Source organism: Barbus barbus (assembly GCF_936440315.1).
Source record: "Barbus barbus genome assembly, chromosome: 23".
NCBI lineage: Eukaryota > Metazoa > Chordata > Actinopteri > Cypriniformes > Cyprinidae > Barbus > Barbus barbus.
Window position 1 is genome coordinate 18,689,228 of NC_136751.1, and position 23,052 is coordinate 18,712,279.

The 23,052-nt window shown below is 37.4% G+C and overlaps 1 protein-coding gene across 2 annotated transcripts in view; it reads right to left on the reverse strand.

Moving 5' to 3' along the window:
• LOC306842663 (capping protein, Arp2/3 and myosin-I linker protein 3-like) overlaps window positions 1-23,052 on the reverse strand; it is a 41,040-nt gene that overhangs the window by 12,003 nt on the left and 5,985 nt on the right. For both annotated transcript variants that reach the window (XM_079373660.1, XM_079373659.1), the window contains exons 7-31: window positions 22,865-22,935; window positions 22,704-22,777; window positions 22,043-22,118; window positions 21,546-21,634; window positions 21,356-21,450; window positions 21,171-21,257; window positions 20,907-21,016; window positions 19,817-19,894; window positions 19,527-19,603; window positions 19,339-19,443; window positions 18,022-18,091; window positions 17,855-17,936; window positions 15,948-16,044; window positions 15,614-15,668; window positions 14,686-14,858; window positions 14,399-14,467; window positions 14,218-14,311; window positions 14,031-14,129; window positions 13,790-13,918; window positions 13,021-13,134; window positions 12,709-12,881; window positions 12,518-12,605; window positions 12,327-12,419; window positions 11,061-11,127; window positions 8,998-9,389 (exon numbers count right to left, since the gene is read on the reverse strand). In XM_079373660.1, coding sequence (XP_079229786.1) covers window positions 8,998-9,389; window positions 11,061-11,127; window positions 12,327-12,419; window positions 12,518-12,605; window positions 12,709-12,881; window positions 13,021-13,134; window positions 13,790-13,918; window positions 14,031-14,129; window positions 14,218-14,311; window positions 14,399-14,467; window positions 14,686-14,858; window positions 15,614-15,668; window positions 15,948-16,044; window positions 17,855-17,936; window positions 18,022-18,091; window positions 19,339-19,443; window positions 19,527-19,603; window positions 19,817-19,894; window positions 20,907-21,016; window positions 21,171-21,257; window positions 21,356-21,450; window positions 21,546-21,634; window positions 22,043-22,118; window positions 22,704-22,777; window positions 22,865-22,935 — 2,657 coding nt within the window. The remainder of the gene's footprint in view (window positions 1-8,997; window positions 9,390-11,060; window positions 11,128-12,326; window positions 12,420-12,517; window positions 12,606-12,708; window positions 12,882-13,020; window positions 13,135-13,789; window positions 13,919-14,030; window positions 14,130-14,217; window positions 14,312-14,398; window positions 14,468-14,685; window positions 14,859-15,613; window positions 15,669-15,947; window positions 16,045-17,854; window positions 17,937-18,021; window positions 18,092-19,338; window positions 19,444-19,526; window positions 19,604-19,816; window positions 19,895-20,906; window positions 21,017-21,170; window positions 21,258-21,355; window positions 21,451-21,545; window positions 21,635-22,042; window positions 22,119-22,703; window positions 22,778-22,864; window positions 22,936-23,052) is intronic.

The following is a 23,052-nucleotide window of genomic DNA, read 5'->3' on the forward strand; positions in this document are numbered from 1 at the left end:
GGACTCACTCATTGGTCCTATTCAAATAGCTAATTATCTATGTAAAAAAACAGCTGTAAATTGAAACAGCCCATAACGAACTGGCTGCAAGTTTTCTTTTCAGCTTTTCTAAGCTGGCAGACATGCCAGAAACCTAAACTAAATGGAAAAAAGTGAAAAAAAAAAATCAGATGTCTCCTTTAAAGATTTATGCATCAAAAGTTGCGTTTGAGGCTCTTTGACCCCTATCCACGAGCTGAACTGTATATTCCATCATGTTCTTGGTCTATGAAATAATCAGCATTTATTTTTTTTACTTGAGATTAACTCAAATTTAGATTATGATCTACACACTTTTTTGTAATTTTTTTGTGTAGTCTTTGCTCTTGTCTTTGGTCCATGACTTGGTTTTGCTCACAAACATTATTTTTTTTTTAATACAAACTAAAATTTTGCTAAGCGACAGTGAATGGCAGGGGAAAAACCTGGAATCGGCGAACAGGAGAATCTGAACGGCTCTACTTACTTCTCCGTGACAAGTGGGTGTCAGAAAAGTAAAATTAAGTAGTGCTTTGTGTCCCAGAGTAATCAGGGTATTTCTGCTTTTCTAAAAGCATCATGTACTGTCAGAGAGTGAATGTGCATTTTCATTCAGCCCAGGTAAAGACAAACTGCATTCGAAAATAGGACTGAATTTTCATGCTGAACATTTGTGTTGATGTCAAAGAACCTTTGGCCAGAATATACTGCAGAATGGACCAGACTTTATAGCAATAGTCAAAAGACTACTCCTATAACAACATGCCTATGAACCAAGCAGTACCTTTTGATTTTAGGTTTGGTTTAGGGTTAAGATTGACAAATGTTGTGTAGAAATGTTAACACTATTGTGTAAATTTATATGGTGAGCATTCCCGAGCTTATGCACAAGTGTTTTTTTTTCTGCTTACATTTATACATATTAAAGACAGCATTAATAAGACTAAGTTGTTAGAAGGTTTTCTGCCTGCCATGGCTTTGTCTCCAAGCAGATCTGCCTATAGTGTCCCAAGAGAGAGCCAAACCCTGCCTCAATCTCTCTGGCTGTTCCCCCCACCACCTAATATAATTACACCCCTCAGATACAGCCTCATCACACACACACACACACACACACACACACACACGCTTAAATGAGAGCATGAGTGCTCATCAGTGGTGACTGGTGTATCTGTCATGTATCCACAGTAATAACACAATAGCCGCAGATATGGAGGATGTCTGTTGTAAGATTTGCCAGACAAGTTTTACAAGTAAGTTTTACTGACATTACACTACATTGTGATTGTGATAAATGAGCAAAACAATTTTCATGATGGCAATCATTAATCTTTTACTCTAACAATATGTTGCCTGTAAGCTGAAATCACACTGCTGATCATTTCCACAGTGGCTTCAGAAATACAGGTTTGTATTAGGATTAATAGATCTTAATGCAATTATCAGAAAATAATCTGGAGCAGGATTCATTTCAAGTGTAATATAGGATTAGGGTTACAAAAATCACATCAATACATAAAAAAAACCCTTGAGCTATATAATACAGCACATTATATTATATTCATACATCAAATTTAGTAAATTTAAATTATTTATATTAAATTATTATAATTATTAACATGTTACTTAAATACAATATTGTGGACAATGGTGGGCCTTTGAGAAAAAAAATTGAGAAACACTAAACTAGTGGTTAATTCATACAGCACCTTGAGAACTGTGCTAGATTTTCAAGTCAAGTTTACTCGCAACCCATTTAACTGATGCATTTAACTGGATTGTGAAAAGTACTCCATAAAACAGGTGGATTGATCATGTCACAACATATTGTGAGATATGAACTTGCAGGTGCAAGAAAAAGTAAGAATTGTGAGATAAAGAGCCCAATTACGGTTTTCTTTTTTTCCATGACAGAAACAAAAAAAAACTGTATTGTGAGATAAACAATTCAATTTTGATTTTTAATTTTTTTGGATTCCATGACAGAAACGGGTTTCCGTACAATTTACATGACTACAAAAAAACAAAACCGTTTTTTTGAATATTGTGAATTTTTTTCAATAATGTGCTAAGATTAATCATTATATGACTGACCATTAATATGCCCATGTTTATTAAGAAAGCAAATTGGGTCAATGTTGATTCCATGTTGACTTGTCAACTGTGCCAGATCAGTAGCTAACAAACACTATGCACACACACAAAAGCACAGGGTGCCCAGTCTGTGTGTTTTGCCTGTTTCCTGCTGCTGCCCAGACTGCAAGGCCTTCGGGCAGTTTGGGTACTGCAGGATTAGAAAGAAAGAAATATGTAGAGAGAGAGACCACTGCAGAGCTATAGCAACCATATGCAAATGAGGCACCGCACACCGCATGAGAAATGGATTATAAATCATTTAGCACCTCTCGGCCAATGAGAAGGCAAAGCACTCATCACTCCATCTTTAAAAAGAGGAGGAGAGCAGACGCCACGTTGTGTGAGGTGGCACAGGGAGAGGTATTTCCCACACATCTTAATAACACAATCATATTCTCCTACAAAACACACTGCATGAACAGTGCAACCATACAGCTCATGCTTAATTATATATCAATAACGGAAAACAAAGCTTTTGTGGGGTTCATATGGCCTACTGGGTTTGTTAATACCAAAACATTATGTCTAGGGTTCATATTTTTCCACATAAAGCCAAGAATATTTCATCACTCAAGGAGAATTTATTCCATGATTAGGCTGCTACATATAAATCAATATGCAATTAAGTCCACTAGCCATAATTTGAAAATCAAAACTGATTCCTGCATGAAACCAGATAATATTAATACCTGACGGGTTAAGCTGGTCTGCCCTTGTAAAAGTGACATGTTTGGGTCTAAAGAAGCTGTTCCTGGATGGAAGCTGACACGTTGATCAAAGATCAGTCCGACTCACATGTCATGACTCATGACTTTGTGTACACCGCGTCAGATTTTCGTTGGTTTCCCTTTCAATTTCAGTGGAAAGAAGCAGAGATACAGAGAAATGGAATGAATGCAGTGATCTTTACCTCTATTAAACTCTGTGAACTGAGAACAACATTATGATGTGAGCAGGCCTGTCTAAAGGTGTCAGGTTGAGACAGTGATCCCAGAATTCCACGGCCTTCTGTCTATGCGTCTCTGGTAGTAAAGCTACAAGCTCTATGGTAGGCAGTAATGCATCTGTAATTAAATCCAATACTTTCCATAAATATGGTACAAAATAGAACCAATCTTAGCAAATGGTCAGTGAAAGGTGGTGCTTAACCTTAAAAAAAATGCTGATCATCAATCCTCAAATAAAAGGAATATAAACAGCTCATATAAACTGACTTTTTTTTTGGTCCTCCTGAGGTTGACCAGTTTTCTGGTCAAGGCTAAGTAAGCACCTCCTTTTGATGACATTTGTTAAAAGGTATAAATAAGGTATTTTTGGTCTTGCAACAGTTTAAATAAATCTGATTTTGTAATTTTCAAGCAATAAACATTAAGTAAATATGAAAAAATAAATACATTAAAAAAGGACATAAAATGAGTAATGGGCTTGCAAATTTAGACTCAAAGCTGTTACTCAGAAAAGACTAATTAGTTTGACCAAATATTGGTTTGTAGCTACTGATAAACATATGTTCTAATTAATTAAAACCGATCTTTTTTCTTCCTTTTTACATTATATAACAGGGCTGAATGGCCAAATTTGATGAATGCAGTCAACAGAAATATTTGTAAAAATTTAGGAAAATGGAACAAGATTAATTACTTGCCTTCTCACCATGCAGTAGAAAAATGTCCAAATTATACTACTTCCGGAGCAAGACAATTTAAAGGGGTCATCAGATGCCCATTTTCCACAAGCTGATGAGATTCTTTAGGGTCTTAATGAAAAGTCTGTCTCAATGGTAGTGTAAAACAACACCGTTTTTACCCTGTCAAAAACAGCTCTTTTCAGAGCAAGCCATTTTCTTGCATGCTGCTTTAAATGCAAAGAGCTCTGCTCGCCCTGCCCCTCTCTTCCGAGCCCCTCTCCGAGAGACGGTAAACTTTAGCTGCATTCATCATGAAACTTGCTAACTAGCACGTTATTAGGAAAGCTGGATCACGAATGATTCGTGGAAAGACAGGTGCATTTAGGTAGATCGGGGGTGCATTCCCTTCACAAACAAACGTAATCCACTGTCTTCAGTGGGTCAGATGTCGGGAGTAAATGACGACTGCTATGTACAATATTACATCCAACAACAGAACACCTCAATCGCTTAAGAGCCGTTCTTGTCTACATCTGCTCCAGCGGTGAAACAATGGAGGACTGATGACAGCTCACTCAGGGCGGGTCTAAGGTAAGACACCAGTCCAGTATGTGCTGAAACGCTACTGTCAATCAAACAATTGTGGCAGGGGCCTGTCTGTGTGATGTCACCCAGGCATCTGAGATCGGCTCGATTTGAGAAAGGGGAAAATGATTTAACCAGATTTAAAAAAAAAAAAAAAAAAAAAAAAAACTGGGTGGATTTATTATTAGGCATTATAGGGTTGTTGTGTATACACACTGCCAACAGACATTTCAGTTCAAACTGCTTGTAAAAGTGCATGTCGCATCCGATGACCCCTTTAAGGAATGTTCACTTTTATAATGGGCAAAAATCATATGGTAAAAGGCCAGGGTTGAATAATATGTGGAACAAGGCTGAAGATACGGTTTTCATTATTGTAGTTCATTAAAAAAGGCTTTACTACAATTTGGTAGTAACAAATGATAGCACTTTCTTTAGCATAGGGACCAGTTTTATAGTTGCTTATTAGCATGCCTATTATTAATATATTGGCTATTTATTAGTAATTATAAAACATTCTGCATAACCATATTTTTAATCCCTTCCCTTTAATCTCTTACCCAATACCTGAACGTAACAACTACCTTACTAACTATTACTAAGCACCAAATTAGGAGTTCATTGAGGCAAAAGTTGTAGTTAATGGTTTGTTAATAGCGAGAATTGGACCTTAAAATAAAGTGTGACCGAACAAATTAAATGTCAACATTATGAAATTATCATGAAATTATGACTGTAATTTAAATAGTTAATTTAATAGTATGTAGTCCCTCCATTACAGTATTACAATGTAGAGGGGGGTCAGAACAGGTTAAGACGAAAAAAATAAAAATTAAAAAAAACTTTGTTAGGTAAGAATTTTTCACATGGAATATGTAATGTTTAAAAGTGTACTGCATTTGTGGAAAATGTAATTGAGAAACACCTGCATAGAAATTCTAGTGTAGCTTGATTAATTGCAGAAGTATTCTGTGGCAGGACGTCAAATTGTGGAATACACTGTTCACTCAAGATTGGAAGTGGTGATGAGCATCCTTCTGTAATAAAGCTCTGTGTGTGTGTGTGTGTGTGTGTGTGTGTGTGTGTGTGTGTGTGTGAGAGAGAGAGATATATATATATATATATTGTGGAGAGGAGAGGTAATAAAAGAAATGCTTATGCAGCCATCAAAAATGCAGGAGCAGAGAGAATTTTAACAGGGATACAGGGACAACACTAAAACTCACAGAGCCCCGAACACAATTTTTATGGATGGGTCGTCTTTCCTCAAGACCAATGAGTAGGCTGTACCATAGAGGCACCCCTCATCACAGAACCCGGTTGTCCCACACTGCTGAGAGCCCTGCGGGGACATACAGGGGGAAAAAAAGCACACACACACATATACTGGACCATCAGAGCATCAGCTCTTCTCCAGTCACACGAGCTTCTCCCTGAGGCACCACCTGTCATTGGATTTTCACCAGCCAAGGAGTATGACCGTCACACAATATGGACACACACCCTTGCCAACAGATCATGCTGACAGGAATAAACATAACACATATACTCATTCAGGTGATCAGAGGAAACGACAGGGATGTTTTCATCCCTCCATGCTCAAGTCTGCGATAACACTGGCGCCAAAGTCTCCAGAGAGTGTCTGTTCTGAAAAAAGCTGCCTGCACAATGACCTCACACACACACACACACAAATATACAGCGATAACAAGGGTAACACCAGTCTACAACTATACAGTAACACAAGTATAATAACAAAAGACCCCTCCTCATTATACTGTCTATAACACACATATACACTTGTAACAACGGTTACACTGTAGATTGTATTTGTGTGTGAGTGTAACTGTGAAGATGCACAATTTTAATAGCTGTCCATATTGGCTGAAATTCCAACTGGTAGACATGACTACATTCAGCATTACACTCACACACACACCAGTCACCATGACAACACAGAAACAGCTACAGGTCTCCTACATGGACGATGACATCATATAATAGTATAGTATGACTACAACACAATATAAATCTTCCTATAATTTACCAACCATACATACTAACTGCACTAAAAGCTAATGCAAGCAGACTTAGTTTTAATTTTTTTACAAGTACTATGATTTTTGTGGAAACTACCATGATTGTACATGTTTGTTTTGACATAACTTGGGATATTCTGGTAAATAAAGGAGGTAATCATATGTACATGGAATCGCAGTACTATGATATCACTGTGATTTAGGTGGACACTAAAGTAACAGTAATACCATGGTATTTTTCACATAACTTGATACTGTGGTAAATAAAGGTGGTAATTATATACCAATGGTATCAAAGAATTATGGTATTTCCATGAATTTTGTGGACACTACTGTAACAGTATTACTATGGTATGTTTTGACATACTATGGTAAATACAGAGGGTAATCATATATACATGGCTTCATAGTACTATGGTATTATGATTTTTGTGGACAGTACTATATTATGGTATTATTATTACAACTCTGAAGTACTGTTATAAATACAGTGATCATACATCATATCACAGTACAGTACCATGGTATTCCCATTATTTATGCAGACATACCATGGTATTGTTTGACATATCTTGGGGCACTAGGGGTGATAAAAGTGTCAAGTAACCATAAGTACACAGTGTCACAGTACTATGGCATTGCCATGGTTTTTGTGGCCCATCCATGACAGTTTTATCATGTTTTCTTAGCATGCTTTGAAGTAGTATGGTAATCATAAATGATATCACAATACATAACTGCAATAGAATGTTTTTGCATACCAATGATCACCATCCTAAATGGATACGGTAATCACACATTGTTTCACTCCTTACAAAAAAAGTACTGTGGTAATACCATGACACTTTAATATACTACTAAAAGTGACGATGAACACACTGATAAGGTTTTAAAAGATTTCTATTTCTATTCTATTTTAGTTTTCTAATTGATAATAGTCTTTTTTTTTTTTGAGCACCAAATCTGAAGGATCATATGACACTGAAGACTGGAGTAATGGCTGCTGAATTTAGCTTTGCCACCACAGGAATAAATTACACTTTAAAATATAAATACATTTTTCTTAAATTGTAAAAAAAAAAAAAAGAATTTTACCCCAATAAATTCCTAATTACGGCTTATTGATAGTAAATAAGGCAGATGTTGTAGTAGTTACATTTAGGTATAGGGTGGGGTCTAGGGATCTAGAATATGATCACACAGAATAAGGCAACAATATGTCCTTTATAAGTACTAATAAACAGCCAATATGCTAGTAATAGTGATAAGTGAAAAGTTGTATCACTAGTGAAAGTGATAGTGAATGTGTGTTCCCTAATCAAGTGTTACCAAAAAATAGCTTATCGACTTTTTGAGTGGTTTTGAGCAGAACCATAATAGCAACATGGTATTCTGTGGTATTACTATCTGATACCATCTTTATAACATGGTACCATCATAATACTTTGGTTAATGGCAAATAGAGATAAAATGCTCAAAGTTCTGTGGCAAACAAACAAAAAAAGCTGGTTTTCAACACACCTGTGATTATATAATACCTGACAACCACATAGAATTGCCCCAATCACAATGTGAGGGCACAATAGCACCTTTATCACACACAGCATCAAAGACACATCACAGCTCACAATGGAAGCATCAATAAACATGCCATAAAAGAACATTAGACACACAGTAGTGTAAAGGCATGTGTGTGTGAGCAGCTACAATTGAAAACACAGTAAAGCCCATCACTATGGCAACCAAATGACCATTCACAGGATGCACAAGTGTTACAGATGCACACCGATACGAGGAAAAAGACATCCTCTGCCATTCTTTTCACTCCATCTCACACAACGAAGACACCGCAGTGAGGATATAATATCTTAGAAAAGACAGGACGGGCTCCACAGAATCGCAGTGTGCCAGTGCAACCACACACAGTCGTTGCAGCATCGGCGAGAGAAATATAGTGACTGTCACAACATTACATCTCATTTACACATGATCAGTTTCGCCCAAGTACAACCTCACGGAGGGGCGAATAATAATAGAATAGAATAGAATCTATAGAATAAATAGATTTCGATCCCACATCCCGGGAATGCCATGAATAGAGGTATCCTCCATTCCTGGTGACAGAAGCAAGGGTAAAAAGAGAGGGAGAAGCCCTCCTTGATCTGGGAACATTAATAATTGAGATGCTACAGCAGTCACACCAAGCACAAGCGTCCATAAGCAGTGGACAGATACTGTGCCCCTTTCTGACAGCGTACACACACCGCCCAGCTGAGCCTCACAAGCACGACGACACACACACGGTGCCAGAAAATGGCAGTGGAGGATACACACCCAAAAAAAATCTCAACCCACCCTTTCTTGCCGCATATTAAGAGAAAGAGAGAAAGGAAAAAATGAGAAGATGGTGAGGAGGAGACGTGGGAGACAGAGCCCAGAGGAGCCTGGGTTGCTGCGGACGAACCAACATGAGCAGCATCCCTCCCCCTCTCTCTCCACCACCAGCGTCCCCGTCTCAGCCTCTCGAAACCCTTCCCCTGTTCCTTTCTTCTCGGTTCCCGACCCTCCCGGGCAGCTGTGCTACCGTCTTACCTGCGGCTTGCTGGGAGGCTGCCTGTTCTGGCGGTTGGGTCTGGGCCTGGAGCGAGTGTAGTGCCTCAGTGTGTGTCCTTCGATGGGCAGGTCCATAGGGGGCTGAGGAGGTGCAGGCTCCGAGCGCCGGGGCTCTCTGTTGCTAAGAGCGGCAGCAGCAGCGGGAGCGGCAGCAGCATCCGCCTCTCTCCCCGAGTAGGAGGGGCTTCCTGGCTTCAGCTGGCCTGCCGCTGTGACTGACAGCCCCGTGGCCAATGACAATGACAGGGCCCGCCTCCTCTCCTCCATTCCTACCCTGGAGACCTGAGGCCCTCCCCCTCGTCTCTCCTCTACCTCCTGCTGGGGATGTGTGGCCACACGCGCCTGCTGTTCCCCTTCCACATCTAACAAACCTGCAGAAAGAGAGAGGGTGGAAGGAAATAAGGGACAACAGAGAGAGATACTGAGGGAGGGGAGAGACTGAAGCCTGTATGATGTGTGTATCTACATGGAGAGGAGGAAATAGAAGAGAAGGAGAGAGGAGGAGGGAACGATGGATATGCAGATATGCAGCAGAGGATACGAGAGGGGGAATGAAAGATCAGTGAAAAAGGCAGGGAAAGGGAAAGAGGAAGATAAAGCTAGACATTACGGAAGGTTCAGGATATCCACATGATTGATGGAGACGCCCAGGGAATCTCACAAAAACACGCCTAGAAAGCCATGTCATGTTTTACCCCCAAAATCAATAAATATACAGTCTAATTTATTTGATTATATTTTAGATATGGGAAATCAAGCCTAATTAAAGAGGATTCTGATTTTTGCACTGTGACATTTTTGTGGCAGAAAAAAAAAAAGTTATAAAATATTTTAAAATGCAATTTATACCCATGCAGCAATCAGTATTCCAGTCATTAGCGTCAAATGGTTCTTCAGAGATCATTTTAATATTCTGAAATGGTTCTCATTAATCATTTCTTGTTGTCAATGCTGAAAACAGTTTGGGCTGACTAATATTGTTGTGGAAACTGTATCGATTTTTTTCTTTGATGAATAGAGAGTATAAAAGAAACATTATGAATATAATATTACAAATGTATTTTGATCCTTGTATCCTTGCTTAATAAAAGTATTAAATTTCATTAATAAAAATACAAAAGAACAGTACTTTGCATTCCAGTAATGTCACAATAAAACAATTATACGAGTAACAGGCTTCATTTTGTTTAAGCAAATTAATTATTTCTTCATACAATTTATTTTGGGGTGAAATGTGACAGCAACAAGAAAAGGGAAAGATAAGAGCAGAGGAAGAGGAGGGTGGTGGACCGGGGAGGGGCTTTGTCGTGGTTGTAAGCGGGTGGCCCCCTCCCTCGTCTGAGGGGCTCAGTGGTGTGAGAGTAACAGGGCTATGCTCCAGTTAGCTGCTGCCAGCAGTGTTACACAGCTGATTATATTTAGTAGAGACAGGGTGGGACCTCCCAAAATCAATCCCCCCACTGTCTCAGACTCAAACACACACCACAGATAGACAACCAATTAGACAGGGAGGGGAAGTCCCATGAGAGGGGGGATCCCGCTCTCGCAGACAGGACTTCAAACAACAAAGCATGCTTTTGAATTACGTGCACTATAATACTACTAGAGTGCATACTGCATCACATACACACAATCTCACACATTTGCTCAAGTTAAATACACGTGTTGTCATTAAATCAGTTTGTGCATGCTATAGTAAAGGATGTGGTTGAATGTGATCTGTTTGACCATATATAGTTGATTGATTGTAAAAATCATGCTGGCTTTGTTCAGATAAGAGCAATGACAAGTCTTTAACCCCTCCGTATTTGATGACTGCATAATTAAATAGACCTGAACATGACCTCTGACCTCAACAGCTGTGGTGCGTGTGCCAGGGTTTGTTACAGTCAATCATCTTTCAAGTAATGCACAGCTATGATGTCACCAGTATTTGCTACATCCAATCACCTGTGATTTAGGAGTGCAAAAGCAAAGACAAATGGCAAAGGGCGAGACTTGTGCAAGAAGCACTTGTCGGCATCAAGACACAAGGGACTTACTTTTGATGGAAGGGGCGGGACGGATACTACGGGAGTGGAAGCTGTTCCTCCAGTTTACAGGGACATACTGTGGACAAGTAGAGAGAGAATCAAACTTAAATACATGCAAGTGACTGCAATCAAACCCACGCTCTAGATTACTACAATCATTTGAATTTATAATCAAACTCTGATTATAAAACAATAAATCCTGCTGTGTTGAAGCCATAATTGATATTATGTGAACGTACATCACTTGAATTGCAAAAGAGGGCTTCCTCAGACCACTTTGAAAAATTTGAATTTTTTAAAATCTGGAAATTGGTTTCAGAATTTAAAACAGAAATGTTATAAAAAAAAATATATATTTTTTTTGTTCAGACTCTTAATACAAGTTCTTAATATAGATGTTCCTCCACTTTTAATCATTCTCAAATCATACTGGAGAACATGGATCATCAATTATGACAAAGTGGTGTAGATTATTCAGCAAAATGCTAAGAAATCACAGACTTTGTGTTAACTTTTAATCAATTATTTAATCAGTTAACTCAAATTACTATCCTGATGATATCATTTGAAATTTGTATGAGAATAAAATGAAATATAAAGTTTGTCTCAGACGTTTATACCCCACTAAATATTATTATTTCTTGGTAACTGTAAACAGTCTATGATTAGTCTAATATGAAATATATTGTATTTATATTATACAATTTTATAAAAGCAACAAGCCACACAAGGCCGTGTTACGGAGTTTTTAAAATGCTTACTAATTTACTTACACTACCATTCAAAAGTTTGCAGTCATTAAGATTTATTTTAATGCTTTTGAAATAAGTCTATTACATTGCATTTATTTACTCAAATACAGTAAAATCTGTAAGTTACAGTTACAATTTTTCAAAATTGATTTTCTATTTTTAATACATTTAAAAATGTAACTTGTTTCTGTGAAGATAAATCTGAATTTTCAGCAGTCATTACTCCAGTCTTCAGTGTCACAAAATCTTATATTCTGATTTGGTGCTCAAGAATATTTATTATAATTATCAATGCTGAAAACAGCTGCTTAATATTTTTGTAGAAATTGTGACTTTTTTTAGAATTTTGATTAATAGAAATGTAAAAATAACAGCATTTCTTTGAAAAAATAAAGCCTTTACTGCAACTTTTGAACAATTTAATGCATCCTTGCTAAGGAGTATTAATTTCTTATGTAAGGAAAAGTCCTGAGTAAATGTTGGATCGGAAAGCTAGAATCGAGCAGATATGCTCTGTCCTCACATCATCTGTGGGGAATTCATGCTCCATCACTCTGAGCTGAGGAACATTGGCCTTGATATTGGTGGACTGGGAAAACTCCCTCATGTGCTTGTCCTGAAAGCAAGCAAGATATACATTTCATGTCATACACATACACATGCACACACAATTCTCATGTGCTCAATATCACATTCATAAATGCAAACACTTACCAGCTTTTCCTGAGCCACTGACAAATCCTGAAGAACTTCATCAATTATGCTTTCCACCAGAGAGACACTGACAGACAGTTTCAGTTCACTGAGAAAAAAGTGAGAGAGGGGAGCACAAAGTAAATATAACAATCTTTTGAGGTTTCAAGTGTTTAATATTGTTTATATAGTAATGTGCATGTGCAACCCACCTGAGCTTGTTTCTGATGCTGTTCTCAGTCTCTTGCATTGTGTTTTGAATGAAGTGTGCAGCCTGACGTGTCTTCTTAGCTACACATTCTGCCAGATGCTCGCTGACACTCGACCTCTGGACGACTCTGGGACAGGTCAGCTGGGCAGACTGCAGCATTGCTGTTGCCAGTTCCTGCAGAACACGAGAAAATCTGATTTATACTGCCATCGAATTAGAGTGACCTCCACAAAAGCAATAAACATACTCAACTATCGATCATACTACATACCAGACACTACAGAAACACCCAAAAAACATGACAAAACTTCACCTGGATTTCCTCAGTGATCTCACTCCTCAAGGCTGTAGCAGCATCATTGAGAATGCATTTCAGCATGTGCCCACTAGAGGGAGCTCTGCCCAACTCATAAAGCCCTGCGAAAGACTGCGGGGAAAGGCCAAAAGTCAAGCATCACAAGTACATTAAAAGCATCATTGTTATGGAAATGTAAAACTGTTATGGAAATTTAAATAGTACTGCATAACAGGAATTACTTTTACACTACAGTTCAAAAGTTTGAGGTTGACTTTTTTTTAAAGATTTTAATACTTTTGTTCACTGCGAACACAAATTGATCAAGTAGACAATTTAAATGAAAGACATTTACTGTTACAAAACACTTCTATTTCAAAAACGCTGTTCTTAACTTCTTTTGAATTCTCATCATTTTGAATTCATCAAATAATCTGTTTTCATCATTGATAATAATAAGAAATGTTTCATGAGCACCAAATCAGCCTATTAAAATGATTTCTGAAGGATCGTATGACACTTAAGATTGGAGTAATGGCTGCTGAAAATTCAGCTTTGCCATCTGAGGAATACATCACATTTTAAAATATATTAAAATAGAAACTATTATTTTAATTCAAGCAATATTCACTAATATTACCATCTTATTTTTCTGATCAAATAAATGCAGCCCTGAGAGACTTTCAAAAAATTCTAAATCATACCAATCCCAAACTTTTAAATTGTAGTGTAAAATCTGGTTTTAAATCTGTAATATTGCAAACCATGTAGATGTGGAATCTCATACACTAATGGCCGTCTTTGCATGTTGAAGCACTTCCTCTGCATGCAAGATGTCCGACTGCACCTCTTGTATATTATAGCAGGTTAAAGGATGCACACTTTCCTGTAGTTTCTTACAGAGATCCTGCACTAACTGAGAGAAACAGAGACGTTTCCATAATGATCTGAACCCTTAGTATGTAGTATTACAGTCTACTATATTATAGGTAGTAATAATTATATAGGAATTAAATATCCACACAAACCTGTCCAGAGCGAGTGGTCTTCAGTCCATGCTGCAGATGACACAAATCCTCACCTGTTCTACACTGTCTCTGATTGTTCCTGTGCAAAAAAGTTTGGATCTACATATACACACACACACAAAAAGAGTCAGTTTTATATCATTGTCTGTTCTTCTGGCTTTCTACAGTCCTGGAAACAAGAACTAACTTTCTGCAAAGCCTCCTCCATCTTCTCTGGGGTGTTTCGGTACGCTTGAAGAACATCACTCATTGGAATGGACATGTTCTGTAGTGTCACGTTTCTGTTTAAAAACACAAACAGAAAACACAATTTTTTTTAACAAATGTAAGTCATTGAAAAAGTCTGTTTGTCTGTGGGGTGCTCTAACCTTTCCATGGCATTGGCCACATCCATAAATCCTCCAGCAGTCACATTGTTTCGGTCCCAAACCAGTGTTCTGTCAGAAAACAAAGCACAGCCTTCATATGAAATGACAGTGATTGCAATTTTGCCAAATAGGACTTGTTTTGTTGATCCTGGAAAATGATTCCTGTCAAATATCATTTTAACCCCATCATTAAGATTAACCCAAGTATAAATTCTGACTGCTTGACAGAAATAATGATCAAGGAACATGTTTAACTTGACAAAAAGTCACCATGTGTGGAAAATTACTTTAGCTTGGTGTTGATCATGAGGGCCTTTGCTAGCATCTTTGCTCCTGTGTCACCTATACAGTTTCCACTGATATCAATCTTGGACAGGCTGGCGTTGCTGCCCAGGCTGTTGATGAGGATGGTGGTACCAGTTTTCAACTTTGAGTCACATACAGAGAGAGACTCCAGTGGCTAAAAAGTGTAAAAAAAAAAAAAAAAAAAAAAGGACATCAAGGAGGTCACGTCCCATGCCAAATGCACATATAAGACATTGGTCATTATATTTAAGAGCTATATTTGCTTCATCAAGTTCCATTGATCTTACATTTAGAGTCATTTTTATGGAGTCATTAACCTTTGGCTATAAGTCTCATTAAGATTTCTGTCAAGGTCTGAGTCTCATTAGCTTTAGAAACAGTATCTACTGAGAAGTTTGGGTCGTGAAAGGCCAGCACTGATCCTTTGGAGACCATAAATGCTCCTATTAATGTGGATAAAGTTACATAAAGTTGAGAGTCTGTTTTAATAAGTCCTATATGTGAGTCAGAGCTGCTTGTGTAATTACTGAGCCCGGGCGTGCCTTGATAGAGAGGGATTCTGGGTAATTAAAACTCAAGGCCTGCTGGAGAAATTAAGAGGGGGGAGGGGGGAGCGTCTCTGTGGACCTTCTCTCTATATTGGTTCTAGTATTACAGATGCAAACACAAACAGAGGCACACATACCAATCCTTAATGTTAACTGACTCAAAGACCGCAGCTCTTCCTACTCTCAACGTTATATGAGAGCTGTGGTCCGTAGGTGGACTTTCTGGTGTATGCATCTGTGGTGGATAGGGGAAGTGATCCTATTTTGCAGCAATTCTTATACCATTTCAGAGAGCCTGGTTATGAATATGACTAAAGTATGATTCTAATGGAGCAATGAGAAGTGTGTGAAATGTACTTACACACTCCTCCTCTTGAATTAGCTGAACAAGGCGGTGTAACACATCTGTAAGAGCTCTGAGAGAAAGAGGCGGCATTAAAATATGCATCATATGCATGAAAGAAAAAGGGGGAACTGGGTAGATATGATGTGGAGAGAGAGAGAGAGGATGGGCTAGATAGACTGAAAGATGCATCAAAAATATCTGTTAGTGATTTAAGTGTAATTTTAGTGCCTCCAAAATGGTAATAGTTTTCAAACAGGTTTCCTGAACACTCATACATCTAACCTTCAAATAAGCACACATACCATTTAAAAAATATGACTAATTCCCACCTAGACTTCATGGCACTTACCTAGACTTCATGGCAAAATTGCGTCCAATTGAAAGGTGCCGGATTGAATGACTGCGACCAATGGAGAGAATTAAAGTAACCATATTGCTCTCAAAACCTGTCAGAGAGAAACCACAAATTACTTACTTAACTTACTTTACTTTTGTCATTTAGCAGACGCTTTTGTCCAAAGCGACTTACAAATAAGAAAAAGTAACTAAAACTAAAAAAGTTACAACTCTATAAATACTATCTACCCACATATTTAAGAAAATAAAGAAATTAAATAAAATTGACATGCATATAACAACAACATTTCAATAATAAACATATCAATGAAAAAATTAAATAAAAAGCTACTACTATCCCTTGCCGGTGTCCCTGCCCGGTGGAGTCGCACGGTAGAGTCGATGGTCTTTACACTCTTTACTTTTTTACTTTTGTCATTTAGCAGACGCTTTTGTCCAAAGCGACTTACAAATAAGAAAAAGTAACTAAAACTAAAAACTAATTACTAATTGCGATTAGTCTATATATACACATTATTTTATTTCACAGTAAGCGAGCCATACAACTTCTATCACACACAGCTGCCATATTAGACTACATGCCAAGCGAAGGCAAAGCAAGCTCATTTTGGCCCTAATGCTTCTTGTGTCTTTTATTATGTCATTTTGAAAAAAAAGTGGCTATTTATTTCAGTGATATCACAGTTATTTCAGTGATATCTTGCAGGGATTACGATCATTTTATGCATACATTCCATTAAAAAAAAAAATCCATAAATCTGTTAAATTTGACAGGTGTCAAATGATTTTGGGGATATTGTTCCTGTCCAGTCGTGTTTGTTTTCATCTTTTATAAGTCAAATAGTTCTCTCATTTATATCACACTGACACTGGTCTCAGTGTTTGTATGTGTGTTCAGACAGGTGTGATAGCCCTGCAGCGGCACACTGTGGGTCCAGTGGGTCATGTGTTATTCTGACTGATGTGTTGAGCCTTTTCTCCTCATGTAGCAGATACAACAACACCTATATTTGCTTTGTCTCCTCCTGGGCTATAAAAATAGCATGGCCTGATTCCATCTTCTCCCAGGGTTCAACATTTTCACAAACATTGCTTCTATCTTAAAAAGCAACACTAGTTGCTTCAAGAACCACTAAAATGGTTTCATTTTCTATTAAGGAGATATCTAGATCAACAACTAAGGAAGATTCCAGGTTAATCATAAAATAAACTGTTGATTACCACAGAGAATGAAATTCACTTGTGTCCCAGTTTGGGGAAAAAAAAAAAAAAGTAAAATCATGTACAGTAATAAAAACACTTAAAATGTGGAAAAAGTGCTTAAAAGCAGTAAAACATTTGCATGAATTCTTCATTAAAATGCGTAATATTTGAGCAGTTAGGTGCTGTCAGGGGGAAAAAGAAAACATATTTGATATTTATTGGGGTAGGAAGAGTGGGATTTCAGACCAATGACATTTCACAGTGGGCGTGGCTACCCAAACAGAAACCGAAAAATTGTTCTCATTCTATGCTTTTGTTTATCGCTTTATCACATCATGCCTGGTTACTTAGAACATTCCCTAAAAATCTATGCTAAAATGTGGTAAATATCACCAGGTCACACAACAGCCCCCTGCTTCTTACTCATCTTGTGAAAAGAGGTTTTCTAAACAGCAGGAGGACAAACGCACACACACAGCGAGTCAGATTAATTTATGCCTCCATCTCTCCATGTATCAGTCAGATATATTTATAACCTGATGTGAGGAGAGACCCTGTAACCCCTCTAGTGCTGTTGTGAAAGAGTTAGTCATTGAGAGCAATATAATAAATCTGACAGAAATAAAGAGGAAGGTATGAAGGGAGGTTAATAAAGTGCCGGTCGCATGGAAGAGAGAATAAAATAAGAGACTGTACCATTGTCAGACAGGTTCAGACTGCAGATGGCCTTGGCCTCGAAGATGTGTTCCTGAATCACCTGAGCTCCAGCCGACCTCAGCTACAGTAACACAAAATCACACACAAAATTTTAAGAAAAGATTTATATAATTCTTTGGTGTGTAAATGTGGGTGTGTGTCTGTACCTCACAGCAGCTGATGTCAAGCTCCAGCTCAGATAGATAGGTGTTGGTGGCCAAGCCCTGTAGTAACAATCTAAACAACATTTACACTGGGCATTAATAATGATAAAAGAAAAACACATATGGTCAAAAGATGTCTATTTCAAATGCTGTTATTTTCAACTTTCTATTTAAAGGGGACATCAGATGTAAAATTCATTTTAGCATGGTGTTTGAACATAAATGCGTGTTGGCAGTGTGTGTACACAACCACCCTATAATGATTCAAATCCACCCAGTGTTTTTTTTAAGTCCCCACAAATCATAAGCACCGTCTCAGATCAAGCCATTCACAGATTCTTGGCAAATTGATGTCACGCAGACAGGTCCCTCCCACGACTATTGACCCACCCTGAGTGAGCTGTCCACAGTCCGCCATTGTTTCAACGCTGGAGCAGGTGTAAACAAAAATTACTCCTAAGCGATTGAGGCATTCCGTTGTTGGATGTAATAATGAACATAGCAGTCGTCATTTACTCCCGACATCCGAGCCTCTGAAGACGCAGTGCATTACTTTTGTTTTTGAAGGGAATGCGCTCCCCGATCTACCTAAATGTGTTTATCAATTTTTTTTATCAATCTTTGCAAATCGCCTTTCCGAATAATGTGCTAGTTAGTGAGTTTCACAACGAATGCGGCTAAAGTTTACAGTTCCAAAGAACTGCTGCTCAGTGCTCAGAGGGGTGGGGTGAGGAGAGCTCATTAGCATTTAAAGGGACATGCACCGAAACGGGTCGCTGTCAACTGAGATGTTTTTGACAAGGTAATAATGTGGGTGTTGTTTTACACTACCATTGAGAAATTAACCAAAGTATGTTATAGACTTTTCATGAAGACTCTAAAGAATCAGACCAACATGTGGAAAATGGGCATCTGATGAAAAAAAAAAGTAAATTAATATTTTTCCACATAAATATTAAGTAGCACAACTGTTTTCAACTTTGATAATAAGAAATGTTTCTTGAGCACCAAATCAGCCTATTGGAATGATTTTGGATCATGTGACAGTGAAGAATGGAGTAATGGCTTCTGAAAATTTACCTTTGCATCATTGGAATACATTTTAAAATATATTAAAATAGAAAACAGTAATATTGTAAAATATGATTAAAATTAACTCTTTTCTGTTTATTTTTGAAAAAAACTTACTGACCCCAAATTTTTTAACGTTACAGTATATAAAATTCATTATGGATATTTAGGCCATAAGCAAACAGATGCAAATTGCCTATCGCAGGCATGTAACACACATTTATGCATATATTGGCACAAACCCCATACCTGAGAGCTTCTGGAGGTAGTTTAGTTCCAGCAAGTCCCACGTATTTTAACACTGTGCTCTTGCTGAAGAAATCCCTCACACTGCGTGTGACCTCTCGTACTTTCCTAGTGCAGCAACACAGATCAGTATGTACACGCAGCCTGTGTAGAGATGCTTATAATCCATAATGTCACTTTTAATGGCTCACCTATGAGAAAAAGTGTTCCTGGAGAGGTTGAGGTAGCTCAGAGTAGTGCAGCAGCCAACAGACAAAGACACAAACAACTAGAGAGATACAGATATAGACAGAAAATGGTCAAAGGTACTCTAGATACGTTAGAAGAAATACCATAGTGAAAAAAGTCAAGCTGGTTTACAACCCAACCATCTTTGACATTGAATAAATACTATATATGACATACCCTCATATCCTTAACTGATTTTACACTACAAAATAAGCAATCAAACAAGATGCAGAATATAACTGATGTGACTCACTGTGTCTAGAGGGCAGTCTGTGTAGCTGAGGTCCAGGTGAGAAACTGCATTTGGAGCAGATAGGAACTTAAAGAGGCTCTAAAAGAGACAGAGAAGCATGTTATTTCAAAGCCTTCCCAAGTATTCAACTATTTCAGTGATAAATAAAACCAGACAGAAAGTTAATGTACTGAAACACATCATTGACTCCATTCCCTTCTATAACACTGAAATATTATATATATATATATATATATATATATATATATATATATATATATATATATACATATATATATATATATATATATATATATACACACACAGTTATCAACAGTAAGTCCACGGGCAAGTGTTAAGGAAGTTTCAGGCCAGTTGACACGAGTGACACGTTTGGGCTCGTGCTGGATTGTCACCATTTGTTCGTAGATTTATTTATTTTTTTTGTCAAAATTCTGCTAATTTAAACATGTCACCGAAGTACCGTTAAGTCTTTTTTTCTTTTCAGTTTTCCAGTGAAAACAGTAGTTGTTTTTTTTTGTTATTTACAAAAATTATTTTAATAAAGTAAAGGCATTTATAATGTTACAAAAAAAATTCTATATCAAATACTGTTCTTTTTAACTTTCTATTCATCAGAAAACCCTGAAAAAAAAAAAGTAGCATTGTTTCCAAAAAATATTAAGCAGCACAACTGTTTTCAACATTGATAATAATATGAAATGCACCAAATCAGAATATTAGACTGATTTCTAAAGAATCATAGGACAGTGAAGACTGGAGTAATGGCTGCTGAAAATTCAGCGTTGCCATCACAGAAATAAATTACATTTTAAAATATATTAAAACAGAAAATAGCTGTAAATGGTCAAAATACTATTGTTTTTACTGTTTTTGTTGTTGTTGTTTTTAATCAAATAAATGTAGTATTGGTGAGCATTAAAGACTTCTTTAAAAAAAAAAAAAAAAAAATTATTTAACACTTTGTATGGTAGTGTATCTATTATATTTAATATGTATAATATAAATAGTTATTTTGGTGGTGGGCCAGTGAAAATATTGGCAGGGCAAGCACAAATCTGAACTATCATCCCAGCTCTTTCAAACTCACCACAGCCTCTTCTGTCGCCAGGCAGCCGATGTTTCCGCTTAAGTCTAGCTGGGTGAGAGTGTTGCAGAGAGATGTACTTTGATGAAGAACTTGAACCAGACAGCCCAGGCCTGGGCAACAGGAAGGGAGAGGAAAAAAAGTTGAAGAAGCCAACAGCATGGCAACCAAAGCTACACTGTCCTCGGAAAATGTATCTAGTTACTACTGTAGGCATAAAACAGCATCTTAAAATGTATAAAAGGGAGTAAGAGAGCAACGTAGCACCTTTTGGGGACATAGAGACCTTGGAGAGGTGCAGCTGACTGAGGCCACGAGACAATTTGCCCAAACTATGACTGAGAGCAATCACACCTAAGTTCAAGAATTGAAATCACAATATCAGCATGTGTACACAGAAAAAAAATATTGAAGACCTGATCTCAGAACAGAGAGAATATCTGCATCAGTACCTTTATCTTCAATAGCATTGACAGAGAGGTTTATGATATGAACGGCAGAGGTAGAACTGTCCCGAAAAGCGCTGGCCATCTTCACAGCAAAATCCCTGCATCGAGGATGCAAAGATAATCAACTTACCTCTAAGAAATTGGGTAAATGCGTTTAGCTTTTTATAAGAGCAAGGGCCTTAATGAAACTCACATTTTGAGTCCGCTGGCCTCCAGACTGACCTCCTCCAGAGTACAGGACCGGGCGATCATATAGAGCACCTGCTCCTGCACATCAGGTGTCTGAAAACAAAGACCAGAGGCTGATAAATAACGTACAATTCTCGTTTTTGGAGGCCACAAAATATCGAAGTTTAAATGAAAAGAGGCTTGTTTGGTTGATTCAAGTTGTCCTTGTTCTACCCATCCTTCAGTCCTTTCTTTCCATTTTAAATGAGTATACTGTATCACACTGAGATCAAAGTCGCCCTTGAGCATGTCTTGTCATGATGTTGTCATGCCTCATGGTCAGAACAACAATTTATTATTTGGCAAGTGGCCTATATCTGACCTTTCCACAGCCAGAAGCGAGAGGAGATGGAGGTCTGACATGAGTGGATAAGCCAAGTCTAAACACAACCATTCATCTCAAAGTTTCCAGGTTTCTTATCAGTATTCATGATTATTTGGCTCAGTAGTATCTATACATACCAGTTTGAAGTCCTTGCTGCATATTTTGGTGAACCATTGGTTGAAGAACAAAGCACCCACTGCTAAAGCCAAGTCTCTGTTAACATTTTCAACAGAGATACCACAACATCAAAAGATATTAACAGTGGTATTGATTTATACATTAAAAATACTTCCATTTAGAAGTTTGGGGTCAGTAAGATTTGTTTAAAGAAATTAATGCTTTTTAATCAGCAAGGAAACATTAAATTGATCAAAAGTGACAGTAAAGACTTTTAAATGTATTTCAAATAAATGCTGTTCTTTTGAACTTTCAATTCATAGAATTTAAGTATTACAGTTTTCATAAAAACATTAAGCAGCACAGCTGTTGCCAACATAATAGGATTATTAAATGATAGTAATAAGAAATGTTTCTTAAGCACCAAATCAGCATATTAAAATGATTTCTGAAATATCATGTGACGTGACAGGAAACAGTGATTTAAAATTGTAATATTTCATAATATTACTGTATTTTTTTATTTTAAAAATGCAGCTTTGGTGAGAATAAAAATTCGCTAAAAATCTTACAGATCCTAAACTTTTGAATGGACGTATATTATATAAATGTATATATAAAATGTCATTTTACATATTAAAAATGATTTTCTTATTTAGAGGTAAAAGTCATTGCATCTACCTGCTGTCTAAATGACTGAAGTCAACGAGGTTGAAAACCCGACAGTTCTGAACATGGTAAATGTTATCGACGTCCTAGAAACCACAGGAGCAACAGTTCTTAAAACCACCATCGCTTATCCTTTGACAATTTGATTCTTATTAGTAGTGATTACCACAGACCCACTGAACTTCCATAGAGCAAGGGAACTCATTGAAGTCACACAAAGCTGCGTAAGTGTCCGAAAAGCCTCCTGTGAAGGACCAAAGAGAATGTCGAAATCAAAGTATTTAGATATCTAAATAACATCTAAATGTGACCGTTCTCTACAGCTGATCGCACAAAACTGTTTTGTGAGTGACAACTTTAT